The sequence below is a fragment of the Delphinus delphis genome, chromosome 8 (genome assembly GCF_949987515.2).
Source record: "Delphinus delphis chromosome 8, mDelDel1.2, whole genome shotgun sequence".
In the NCBI taxonomy this organism is placed as follows: domain Eukaryota; kingdom Metazoa; phylum Chordata; class Mammalia; order Artiodactyla; family Delphinidae; genus Delphinus; species Delphinus delphis.
In genome coordinates, this window is record NC_082690.1 from 96,689,270 (window position 1) to 96,701,454 (window position 12,185).

Consider the following 12,185-nt stretch of genomic DNA (forward strand, 5'->3'; position numbering starts at 1 on the left):
GCCAGACAGTAAATATTTCCAGCTTCGCAGGTCACATGGTCTCTGTCACTTTGCTCTGCCGTCACAGTGTGCAAAAGCCTCCACAGACAATACGGAAACCAGTGAGCGTGACTGGACTCCAGTAAAACTTTATTTATAGACACTGAACTTTAAATTTCATATCATTTCTACTGTCACAAATATTCTTTTGCTCTTTTCCAACCATTTAAAATTGTAAAGACCATTCTTAGCTCACAGCCATACAAAATCAGGCAGCAGACCAGATGTAGCCCTTGGCCATAGTTTGCCAACCCCCGATCCAGCAGATGGGATGGGACAAACACATGGGAAAGACAGCTGATGGTGGGCATTAGGAATTAACACGGGCATTGGGCAAAGTGGCACATGCATTGCGCTGAGAGAGGCAGTGCAATGCACATGCATGCAGTCTTCAGGGTCAGAGAAACCTGGGTTCGAATTCCAGCTCTGCCCCTTGCTAGCTGGGTAAATCACTTTCACCTCCGACCCCATTTCCTCTATGGAAAATGGGAACAATAATACCTGTACAAGAGGGTGGCTGGCAAGATGAAAGAAGATAAGAGATGTAAAGTTCCTGACTTGTAGCGTGGGTGAGACACAAGTTAGATCTTCTGCCCTCTATAGCTGGACCTTCTTGTGGGTTGGGGCCGGGGAGAGGTTCAGGAAGGCCCCTGAACGAGGTTCACCCTGAGTGATGGATGGCTGTTGAGACCTGGGAGTGGCAGAGTTTAACAAAGGGTAAGAGCAAGGGCTGAGCCTCTGTGCACGTCCCAGGCTGCAATCCTCCCCCTGCCCCCTCCACTCCCACGGAGGGGCTGGGGGGAAGCGACTGGGGGTGCCAGCTGGCAGGGGAGGGTGCCCCCTGCTGTGGGCATGGGACTGTGGGTACCAAGCTCCTCGAGGGAGGGGCACCTGATCCAACTCTCCCTGCTGCTATTTACCAGAAGCTAAAAATAACCAAAGAGTGACAGGGAGATGGGGCCGATTTGTAATTTAAATAGCAACGGGATAAAGCAAAGAGCTGCAAGAGATCACATTCTGTCCTGAATTTAAAATGCAAAAACCGGGGGCAGAGAGAGGAGCTGGAGCTGGAGGAGGGGGCCCGCTGCCAGAGGAAGCAGGAAGCTGGGGGTCTATCGTTCTCCTTCCTTTGGGAAGGGCGCGGGCCCAGGCCCGGCCCGGAACTCCTTCCTCCCCTCAGGGACCCAAGATTCTTGCTGACTCGTGAGTCAAAGGCCAGGAAGGCTGTGCCTAGAGGTGGGGCCAGGCTTATGTGAAGGCGGGCGTTGTAGGGTTGGGATTCCAGAAGGAGGGTCTTATCTGAGCCTATTTTAGCCCAGGATGCTTGAGACAGGCCCCCTCAGCATCTCATGCCCCGCACCTCCCGCACCAGGGGACATAAGTCCCTTGGGCCTTTTGGAGGGGAGCTGGGAGGACCAGTTCCAGCAGAGGCACTTGAACAGGTTCTTCTCTGCTGTGCTGCTAAAAAGACATCAGGAAGCCTGGGTTAGAGTCTCATCTTTGCTTCAGTTGGTGCCATTTCAGAGCAGGGCATACCGAGAAGCCCCCAAGGATCCAGGTCCCAAGGACAAGGGTTAGCACAGGCTAAGGAAGACCTGTCTTTTTTTTTTTTGCGGTACACGGGCCTCTCACTGTCGTGGCCTCTCCCATCGCGGAGCACAGGCTCCGGACGCGCAGGCTCAGCGGCCACGGCTCACGGGCCCAGCCGCTCCGCGGCACATGGGATCCTCCCGGACCAGGGCACGAACCCGCGCCCCCCGCACCGGTAGGCGGACTCTCAACCACTGCGCCACCAGGGAAGCCCAAGACCTGTCTTTAAGGATGCACAAAGTGGGTAGGGAAGGCACCGGGAACACATCTGGTTTCTGCTGGGCCCCACTGTGCTTAACCAGTGTTCTTGGCCTACAGGTGTTTGGGGAAGGAAGACTCATCTGGACTTACAGAATAGGGGGGGATTTGAGGATCACTCGGCAGCATCTTACAGTTGAGGAACTGAGCCTCAGAGAAGTTAAGCAATTTGCTAAGACCGCAGTCAGTAACTGGTAGAGCCAGGATCCAGACTCAGTTCAGCTTCACTCCAAACCCGTTGTCAGGCTTTCAAGGGCCTGGACGTTCATCCTTAAGGCTCTCTTCTTTTGGCTCTGTACTAAGTGCACATATCCCTGGGAGGGGTAATAGCAAAGGGGTGTGAGGGCTGGAAGGTGGTTCTGCAATCAGGGCTTGTGATCCAACAGATGGGGACGGGAGGCTTGAAGGACAGGAGACCTGCGGATCTTGCCCTGGGAGCTTGGTGCTGCAGTCCAGGCCCGAAGCAGCAGGAAGCTCCTCAGGGCAGATGTAGCTGACCCCGAGCAAGGGGACAGACACCCAAGCTCCTCTGCCCTCCAGCCTGGGGACCTGGAAGGTGCCAAAGGCAGTTTCCAAGAGCGATCATGGTTTGAGGGACCACGCTTCACTGCAGAGCTGCCTGTGCTCTACCCACAGCTCTCTTGCCCCAGTGGGAAAGGGTCCCCAGCCCCTCCTCCAGATTTCATCCCACACGTGACTTTAATGAGGCTACCCAGAAGGAGCCTAATCAAATTTCCATCTGTCACTAGCCAGCAGCACCTGCAACCCAGCTCAGGTACATCTGTCTCCTCTGTGGGGGTAGAGGCCCAGAACCTGGGCAGGGGCCAAGGTCAGCAGGTGCTTTTCGGCTCTAGGTTGCTCCCAAGGGCCCCCAGCAGGTACCTGGATCACAGGCTTAGTTGCTGGGAAGGGACATGGGCTCCCAAAGTCCCTCATGTCTCACCACAGCCACTCATGCGAACGGGAAGCCAGCCCCCCTCCCTCTGCTCTGCTTGCTGGACAGCTATATTCAGCTCATTCCGACTTTCATACGAAGTTACTAAGCACGTACTGTGCACCCCGCACAGAGCTAGGAGCTACACTGGGTTCAAGACTCTTGTAAGGAGACAAGACTCATATGCACAAAAGGTCACATAATAGAGGAATATTTGGGGGGAACAAAGGGGAGTGTCAGAGACACATCAGTGGGATGGGAGTGCTGGCTCTGGAGCAGCATTCGACACTTAGTAGGTATTGATATTTATAAAATGTTTGTCATATGAATGAATGAGTGAGTGAAAACCTGGAGATCAGGGAAGGAGATTCAAATGAAACTGTCAGAGCTAGACAAGATCTTAGAAATCATCTGATCCAACCCAGAGATGTTAAGTGATTTGCCCAGCATCACACAGCAAGGGCTGGGGTTTGAACCAACTCTTTCCACCTTCTCACTTTTGCTCTTTGGGCTGGGGTTTTGAAAGATGGAGATTTTGATTGGCCAAGATTTATGGGCAGACAGGGCAAGGAGAGCAGCATAAGCAGAATGAAATGGCAGGGGTGAGGGCAGCATGTCAAAAGAAGTGTGAAGAAAGAGGGAAGAAATGTTTATTGAGTACTTACTGTGAGGCCGGCACCAGCATGGTGTGAGCTGAGAGAAAATCTCTGCAGGGAAAGCTTGGACGAAGAGGCAAAAAAGAAAGGAACCAGAACACGAGGAGTCTTGAAGGTCAGGCCAAGGAGGTTGGCTTGGCTGGCTGTGAGAGCAGTGGCTGTCCAGATCGTGGGTTAAGTGTTTGGTGCCCTGGTACATTTCTTTTCCCCAGCTCCCACTTGCTCATCCAGGCCACAGAAAGTAGAACACCTCACCCTCTGGGGCCTCAAAAAAGCCCAGAATAATTTTCTTACCCAGATTCCTCTTCCTGTGTGTATCTGGGTGGATTCTGAGGGGTCCCCAGCTCCCCAGTGCTGGCACACGTTGTCCTAGGAACTGCCAAGGGCATCCTCCCCAGCCCTGTGCACCTGTCCCTTCCAGCCTTGTCCTCCCCACCCCACCTGCAAAGTACTGACAGCTTCAGTGAGTACAAGCCCAGGGGGACTGTGGTCCCACAGCTAGGACTGCTCTGCCTCTCAGAGCCTCCAGCCTGCCCAGCTTCCCCTCCAGGCGTCACATTTCCTGCTCCCTGCTACTCCAGGGCTGCCAGAAGCCTCAGACTGAAAACAAGCCCAGCCCCATTTCCTCTGTTTAACTGTTCAAGCTACTTGCAAAATCCCTAGGAGAGGAGGACAGGGCCCTGCAACAGCCTCCTTCTAGAATAGACCTTGGCCTGGCTGGCAGAGTCTCTGCTGGGCCACAGCACACAGGACCTGCCTTGAGGCAGGGTGATGGGCTGGAGGGAGAGCCACTGGGAAAGGGGCTGCCAAGCTTCAGCGGCATCACCTGGCTATGTCCCCAATCCTAGAGGGGCAATAGGATATCTCGTTTTCGGGCACAGACTCTGGGGTGAAATTCTTATTTCTACCATTTACAGGCTGGGTAACCTTGGACAAATGAGCTTAGCCGCTCTGTGCCTCAGTTTCTCCATCTGTAAAAGGAGGAAAATAACAAGATCTATGTCATAGGATTGTCACAAGAGTTCAAAGATTTCTGGCACAGAAATGTCCAAGAAATATTAGCTATTTTTTATTATTACCAAGTATTAATTAGTCATGACATAGCATGATTTATTAAGCAAATAGTTATTGAGAAATATTATGTTCCAGTCATGAGGGACACAAAGGTGATTACAGCACCAGATGGAGGTTTCTAAGGGCTGGGATGGCATCGTGTACATTCCTGTGTCTGCAGGTTCTGTAGCGTAAACGTTTATTGAACTGAACTGAATTGAACTGACACCCTTTCTGTCCTCGAGAAATTTACAATCTTTCTGGGGTAACAAACACATACAGAACTCAAGAACTAATTATAGAGCAGCATGACTAAAGAGTGCTTAAGGAAGGTATGATTTCCATCCCAGAACCAACCCTGATAATAAAGAGCGAGCGTACGCCTTACTATTTATTTACCAAATCCTCACGATGGCCTCAAAGTCCACCCAGTGTGGCCTTTTTGCTATTCTTTAGACACATCAAGTACATTCCTACTCAAAGGGCCTTTGCTCTTACTGTTTCTTCCACCTGGACTGCTGTTCTCCCAGACTGTCACATAATTTGCTCTCTCAATTCATTCGGGTCTGTTGTCACATGTCACCTCAGGAGGCCTTCCCCAGTCCCCCTAACCTAAGTAACATCGCCGTCATCATCCTCCTCCCCCTTCACCTTGGCTTTATTTTTCTCTATAGCTCATCTCATCTCATTACCGGACATTATTTCATATATTATTTGTTTAGAATAGAATCTAAGCAACATAATGTTAGAGCGCTGGTTCCTTGCACACTGCTATCTAGTCTGATACAGTGCCTGATGCACAGATAGAAGGCACTCAATAAATATTTATTGAATGAATTCATTTGTAAACCCTTTCGCCTCTCATTTAATCCTCCTAAAACTCCACAAGCTCAGTTATTACTGTTGCCCCCTTCCATGTTACAGATGAGAAAACTGAGGCTCAGAAAGGCTCCCTGACACGCATATTCACCGGTTTATCTGTTTGTAGCCTACCTTACTCCAAAAAGGATTTCAGGTGACCTGGAGAGGTAAACCTCTCTGACCTGATCCAGGGTGCACAGCTGGTAAGTGGCAGAAACAGGACGTGCGCCCACATCTTCTAGCTCCATTCTGGTTACTCTCTCCACTCCGCCACTGTCCGTATATTAGACGATGTGGTGCTCACAGAGCTGAGAGGAGAGAGAGCTGTGTGTGGGCTGGGCACGGTCCCAGTGCACCCAGAGGTTGTGAGGGAGCAGGAGACCTCAGCAGGACCAAGAGGTGAAGATCGGAGCAGTTAGGTGGAGAGGAAGGTCAGACTGGGGCCCAGGTTCAGATTCCAGCCTGGGCAGGCCTGCTGGCTGCCTGACAGCCTCTGACTTGGTGCTGTCTCCTGGCTGCTGGGCTGGGCTTGTCCTCACCTGCCTCTTGCCCTCCGGGGCAGCTCCTCTTCCCAGCCAGCCTCCTACCCTGGCCAGCGGAAGGCGCCTACGAGGCCTATGGTCCTCGACGGGGCAGCCGGCCGGCCTCTCGCAGGGCCCCCTGGTCAGGAAGTGCCGAAAGAGGAAGAGAGTCGCCGGGCAGGATGAGCACACTGGGGGCCGGCCACAGTACCGGGGGAGGCTGCGATGAGGCTGCGGCTCTGGGCCCCGCGGAGGCTCTGGAGACAGAAGGAGGAGAGCGGCCCGGCGCACTGAGGCAGATGTGGCGCTACCGCTCCTGGGACGTGCCACAGATCCCAGCTGAGGCCCCCCAGTCACAGTAGGTACTTGGGTGGCCAGAGAATGAGCACAGGGACCTCTGGCCCTCAGTCCCTCCATGAGTCTTTTATCTGGGGTTGGGGGAGTGACAGAAGTGGGGTTACGCCCCTCCCTGTGTCCAGTGGCTCTGCAGAGGCGCAGAAAAGGGCAAAGGGGTTCTTGGCAGGGTGAGAAGGGCTCTGTTGTTTGAATTGCTGGGGCGGTGTGGTGGGGCCTGAGCTTGCAGAAGGCTAGGAGTAGAGGGAGCTAACCGCGGGGGGGTCTGGGCAGAGAAGTCCCCACAGGAGTGTGGCATTGGGTGCCTTGTGCAGACTCAGTGGGGTCTTCAGTAGCCTCTGGTCTCCTCCCTCAGAGCTTGGTGTCAGAAGCATTGGGAAACTTTCCCAAAGGGACCCACGCACCCCGGGAGGACCGTGTCCGGCCCACTTGCAGATTTCACTACCACCCTGGCACCTGCAGCTGCTGGGAGGGCTGGTGCCCCATTCCCCTGGTCTCCAGGCCTAGAGGAAACTTGAAGGAAGCTGGGAGAAGGTTCTGAGCTTCTAGATGCTGGCTATTTTTTAAAACGGCAGGCTTGCCCACATGTCACAGCTCCCAGCACTGGCTATGTGTGGCAGGCTGAGGCTGGAAAAGGGGCTGCCAGAACCCCAGAGAGGGTGAAAGTGAAGTGACACAGGATGTGGCTTTGCAGAGAGGAGTGCTAACAGAAACAGCAGGCAGCCGATATGGGCATCAGGGTGGCAGGGTTTGGAGGGAGCAGACCCATACTCTCTAACTTCCTGGGCTCCTTTTGTCAGCCCTGCAGGGGCTATCAGAGGCTGCCCCCAAGCTGCTGATTCTCAAGCACGTGTACTGGCTGTGCCGCCACAGGCGACTGCTCTGGTTCCACTTGCCGTCCTCATCTCTTGAGGGGGACAACCTTTGCTGCCCATAGGGGTGTGTTTGTGTGTGGCTGCGAGGTATATTTCTGGGTGGGTGAGGTATATGTAAGAGGGATGTGGCAACATGTAACCGCTGTCCTGGGTTATATTTGGGTATAGGAGAAAGATGTATATGTTCACTGAGGGCATGGATGTTGGGGAATGAGAGTGTGGTCCTTGCTTTTGTGTATGTATTTATGAGTATGTAAGAGGTGTGCAGGTGATTCCTGTAGTGTAAGAGATTTACAGGTTCCGTTGGATATTGTGTTGGGAAAGTGCTACGTGTTAGGAGTGTGAAAGGATTAGAAACAGCTTTGGATTTAGAAAGATGAATTTGAATGAGAAACGTGTTGTTAGTGTGTGTGAGGGTCACTAAGTGACTTTGGTCCTGGTATACATTTCTGAGTGTGAGAGGCTGGTGTGGGAAGTGTTAGTTTGTGTAATGAGTGAGCATAATTGTGTGAGAAGCGTGTCTGTTCTGTGCGTATGGGGAGCACTGTGTGACTTTTGTTCCCGAGGGCGTGATTTGGGAGAGCAAAGAGGGTAGGAGTGGAGATTGTATGAGTGGCTGTGACGGGCACAGGGTGTGCGAGAGAGGTGTCTATTCCTTGTAGATGTGGGAGGGGAGGTGGTGATAGCCACCCTCGCGAGTGTTCACTTGTGAGTATGTAGGTTGTTTGGTGCGGGGAGACGGGGCTAAGAGGGAGAAAAAAAGGTTGCGTGTGCCTGGGTGCGCGCGGGGCGGGTGTGTCGGGCTGGAGATCCTATTCTGATCCCGGAGGCGGACCAGCTGGGGTTGTGGGCGGGGCTCGGTTGCCCCGCCCCCTCTCGACCCCCCGCCCCCTCTGGCGGCCCAGGCGGGTTGCAGCTCGGTCGGCGGCCGGCAGAGGGCGCGGCGGGCCGGTGCCACCGCGTAGCCGAGGGGGCGTGCTCGGCGGCGGGCAGGCAGCGGCCCGGCCAGCTATGCGGGGTCCTGCGGCCGCAGCTGGCGGCATTTCCTGGAGCGGCGACTGCGGCTGCTTCCCCAGCACCTGGGCGTGGAGCGCGGGGGCGCGCGGCGCGGGCCGGGCGGAGCGAGCGCGCGCCGTGGCCGCGGCGGGCGGCGAGGAGCCGGCTTGCTGAGCCCCGGCCGCCGGCCCGGCATGGGCGTCTTCCGCGGGCCCGCCGCCGGCCGGGGCTAGGGCCGGATGGAGCCGCGGGACGGCAGCCCCGAGGCCCGGAGCAGCGACTCCGAGTCGGCCTCCGCCTCGTCCAGCGGCTGCGAGCGCGACGCCGGTCCCGAACCGGACAAGGCGCCCCGGCGTCTCAGCAAGCGGCGTTTCCCAGGACTGCGTCTCTTCGGGCACAGGTGAGCGCGGCGGCGGCGGCGGGAGGCATCCCTCGGCCACCTGGTACTGACACCGAGCGGGGTGTTCCCGGGCACCGGCGATCCGGGTTGTCTTGGCGTTGGCTCTGCGTGGGGGTCATCCCCCAGCATCCGGGCACTGGCACCGAGTGGGGGTCATTCCCTGGCACCGGCAGCTTAGCGCGCCTTCTCTGTGGTACCGAGGCAGGGGCGGCTTCCAACTCTCCAGCAGGGAGACAGAATTACCTAAACCCCTGGCACCAGCAGGTAGGTCCCCCATGACTGGTCACGATCCCCTTCTTGGCACTGATGGAACAGGGCCCCCTCTGAGCCTCCTGGCCCCAGGGAGGTGGGCGGTCACGTCGCCACTCTGGTCTTCGGTGTGGCCGGGTTGCCTACCACCACTGCGTGACATCCGCAGAACATGGCCTCGTTGATACTACTGTTAACGACCCATGCCTGTCCCGGAGCACTGGTCACAGACCTAATCGCTCAGCATTTTCAGCTTCTCCTTGGAGTTGGGGGTTCCTGGCCACCTGTTTTACAATGCTCTTAATTAGCAGGGAGACCTCAACCTCTGCTCTGCTAGGCAGCAGGTATATCTCCCCCTACCCGCGTCTAGCCCTGCTGGGAAAGGGATCGGGTGCTGACTCTTCAAGCTCTATCTTGGCCTCTCCCCCAGCACGCCAAATGTCACCATATTGTGCCTCTGACGGGGCTTTGACCAGGACTCTGGTGAGGAACTGTGGGGAGGGTGTGGAAAGATTGAGTGCAGGCAACCCGTGGCATGTGTGCTGGTGTTGGCTGGGAGCCGCTTCCTGCCAGTGCAGCTCTGGTGGAAGGTGAGGGGAGATGGAGCCCCATGAGGACTCCACCTGGCTCCCTGGACTTCTCCCTGGCTTACCCTGTCCTTCTACAGTGGCCACGGAGCTTGCAGCCTGTCAGCTCAGGACCCCAGAGCCAACTCAGACTGGACTCTGACCGCTTGGAGTCTGCCCAGGGCCTCCCTCTCACTTTTCTTCAGTTGTTCAGGCTTCATGGCAATTGGCCCCCCGAGCTTTGCCCTGTCCCTTCCCAGGGTTGACCTCACCCACCAATAACAGGGGTCGTTTTTTTCTGTACAAGTTGGCATTCCTGTAATGCTGACCTGTGCCCCCTGCCTGCCCTACCCTAAGCAGGGCCCTGCTCTTTGTGCCTGCACTGTGTTGCCACGCACAAAGATCTGGATCCTCACACTGGCAGATGGAGCTCTGTAGGCCCTTGTGAAACCAGGCAGGCTTCAATGCCACATAAAACGGGGCAGGGAACAAAGCTTCTCGTACCTCTGTTTTGTCACCCACAGCCCTGCCTGCCGGAGCAGTTTACACCCAGCTCTGCAGGATGTAGCCTCCAGTGTTCACAGGCTTGTGAGGGGGAGGGAGGGGCTCCGCCAGAGGCTTCCTGTCCCTGCCCACAGGGTACCAAGTGTCGGGCTCTTCTGACCTCTGGCTGTTGCCCCTTGTGAAGGGCACAGGTTTGTGCGTGTAGCAGTGAACCTCAGACACATTCAGGAGGAAGGATAAGAAGTAAGAGAACAGCAAGTACCTTTACATAATTCTCTAAAATAATCAGGACAGATGTTATTTCTCCATTTTTATAGATGAGAAGAACACAGGCTCAAAGAGATGAGTAGTTTGCCTAGAGTCACGTAGCAGGTAAGAGGCAGAGATAGAGTTTGAACTCTAGTCTGATTCCAAAACCCACATCCTTTTCTCTATACCAGGTTCCCAAACAGAACATCACAGTGACCTCGGGTGCTTTAGGAACTACAGATTCCTAGATCTTACCCTTGGCATGTCTGACTCATCAGGTCTGGAGATGGGGCTGGGCTTTTTTTTTTTTTTAATTTATTTTTGGCTGCGTTGGGTCTTCGTTGCTGCACACAGGCTTTCTCTAGTTGCAGCGAGCCAGAGCTGCTCTTCTTTGCAGTGCGCGGGCTTCTCATTGCGGTGGCTTCTCTTGTTGAGCACGGGCTCTAGGCACGCGGGCTTCAGTAGTTGTGGCTCGCGGGCTCTAGAGCTCAGGCTCAGTAGTTGTGGCGCACGGGCTTAGTTGCTCCACAGCATGTGGGATCTTCCCTGACCAGGGCTCCAACCCATGTCCCCTGCATTGGCAGGCAGATTCTTAACCGCTGCGCCACCTGGGAAGCCCCTTTTATTTTTTTAAATTATTTTGTTTATTTTATTTTTGGCTGCGTTGGGTCTTCGTTGCTGTGCATGGGCTTTCTCTAGTTACGCCGAGCGGGGGCTACTCTTCGTTGCAGTGCACAGGCTTCTCATTGCGGTGGCTTTTCTTGTGGCAGAGCATAGGCTCTAGGTGCGCAGGCCTCAGTAGCTTTGGCTCTCAGGCTCAGTAGTTGTGGCCCGCGGGCTCTAGAGCACAGGCTCAGTAGTTGTGGCTCACCGGCTTAGTTGCTCCGCGGCATGTGGGATCTTCCCGGACCAGGGCTCGAACCCATGTTCCCTGCACTGGCAGGCAGATTCTTAACCACTACGCCACCAGGGAAGTCCCGGGGCTGGGCATTTTATAAAGCTTCCCAAGTGTTTCTAAGGTGCTACCAAGTTTGAGAACCACAGTATTACATTCACTCTGGGGATGGTAAGTGATCTGACAGGATGCCTTAATGAGAATAAAATCAAACAGCATCTTCGGGAGTGTGTAAGGAGTCTCCCCTGCATAGTTGCATTGTGCTGGGGCATTGGGGCACACAGAAATGAATGTATTTGGAAAACCCAGTAGAGTCAGGGAGAGGGCAGCAGACTAAAGACTTCCCCCTGACAAGCCTGGGCGTTTGGAGAATCAGATGTCCACGGGGCTGATCTGCCTCCCCTTGCTTTGACTGGAGGCTGGGGGGACAGATATTTGGAATAGTGCACCGCCTTGGCACCGTCCCTTTAATGCTGTTTACTTGGTCCTGCCACCTTTGCGAGTTGCCAGTCTCAAAACTCCCCAGTGCCCCAGCTGAACCTAGCCCTCCGTCTTTCCCCAGGCTCCAAGCTCATTCTCAGTCCGGCTCTTGCTGCTCACTGGGCATCCACCCTCTGAATTTACCCCTTCCTGCTCCCCTCCCCCACCCAGCCATACACACTTCAGGCCTTGGGGCTGAGGGACCTGCAAGGCAAACAGACAGTGGCTGGAAGGGAGGATAACAAATAGATTGGTCATGGCTGCGGAAGCTGTATTGAGAGTTCTGCATTCGGATCTTGGCTCAGTGGTAGAGTTCTAGAATCGTCTAGCACTCTCTGCTGTGGGCTTGGGAGGTGTAGTGATGGTACATGGGCCGCATGTTTGCCATTCCTGGTCTGGTCTGGTAGAACGGTCTGTGAATGGCAGCCTCTTTGGCATCTTCCTTAAAGAGGCTTTTTCTTAAAGCCCACTGCAGCCTCCCACATCTGGTTCACCCTCTGGACTCTGGGGAGCAGTTTGCCGTCTCCCCTTTTTTATTTAGCCCAGTAAGGCACATGGCTGAGCCATGCTCCTCCCCAGCTCCATTCCACCTCGTCTGTCCTTGCCGGGAAACGTCAGCCACTGCCACATGAGGAGGTGTAGGTTCTGCCCTCCCCAGGGCATCTGGGTTTCCTCTGTCCTTACCGTTCAGATTCTATTGGCCTT

At 55.0% G+C, this 12,185-nt stretch overlaps 1 protein-coding gene across 5 annotated transcripts in view; it reads left to right on the top strand.

Annotated features, from left to right (window-relative positions):
- The window catches only part of DGKZ (diacylglycerol kinase zeta), a 42,262-nt gene that overhangs the window by 3,331 nt on the left and 26,746 nt on the right, over positions 1–12,185 (top strand). For 2 of the 5 annotated variants that reach the window (XM_060018776.1, XM_060018777.1), the window contains exon 1: positions 8,241–8,537. The exons of 1 other annotated variant lie outside the window; for it this stretch is intronic. In XM_060018776.1, the coding sequence (XP_059874759.1) occupies positions 8,377–8,537 (161 nt within the window). In that variant the 5' untranslated portion in view covers positions 8,241–8,376. Of the gene's footprint in view, positions 1–6,094; positions 6,271–8,240; positions 8,538–12,185 lie in introns of those variants that run through there. 2 more of the 5 variants (XM_060018775.1, XM_060018778.1) reach the window with 2 other exon arrangements.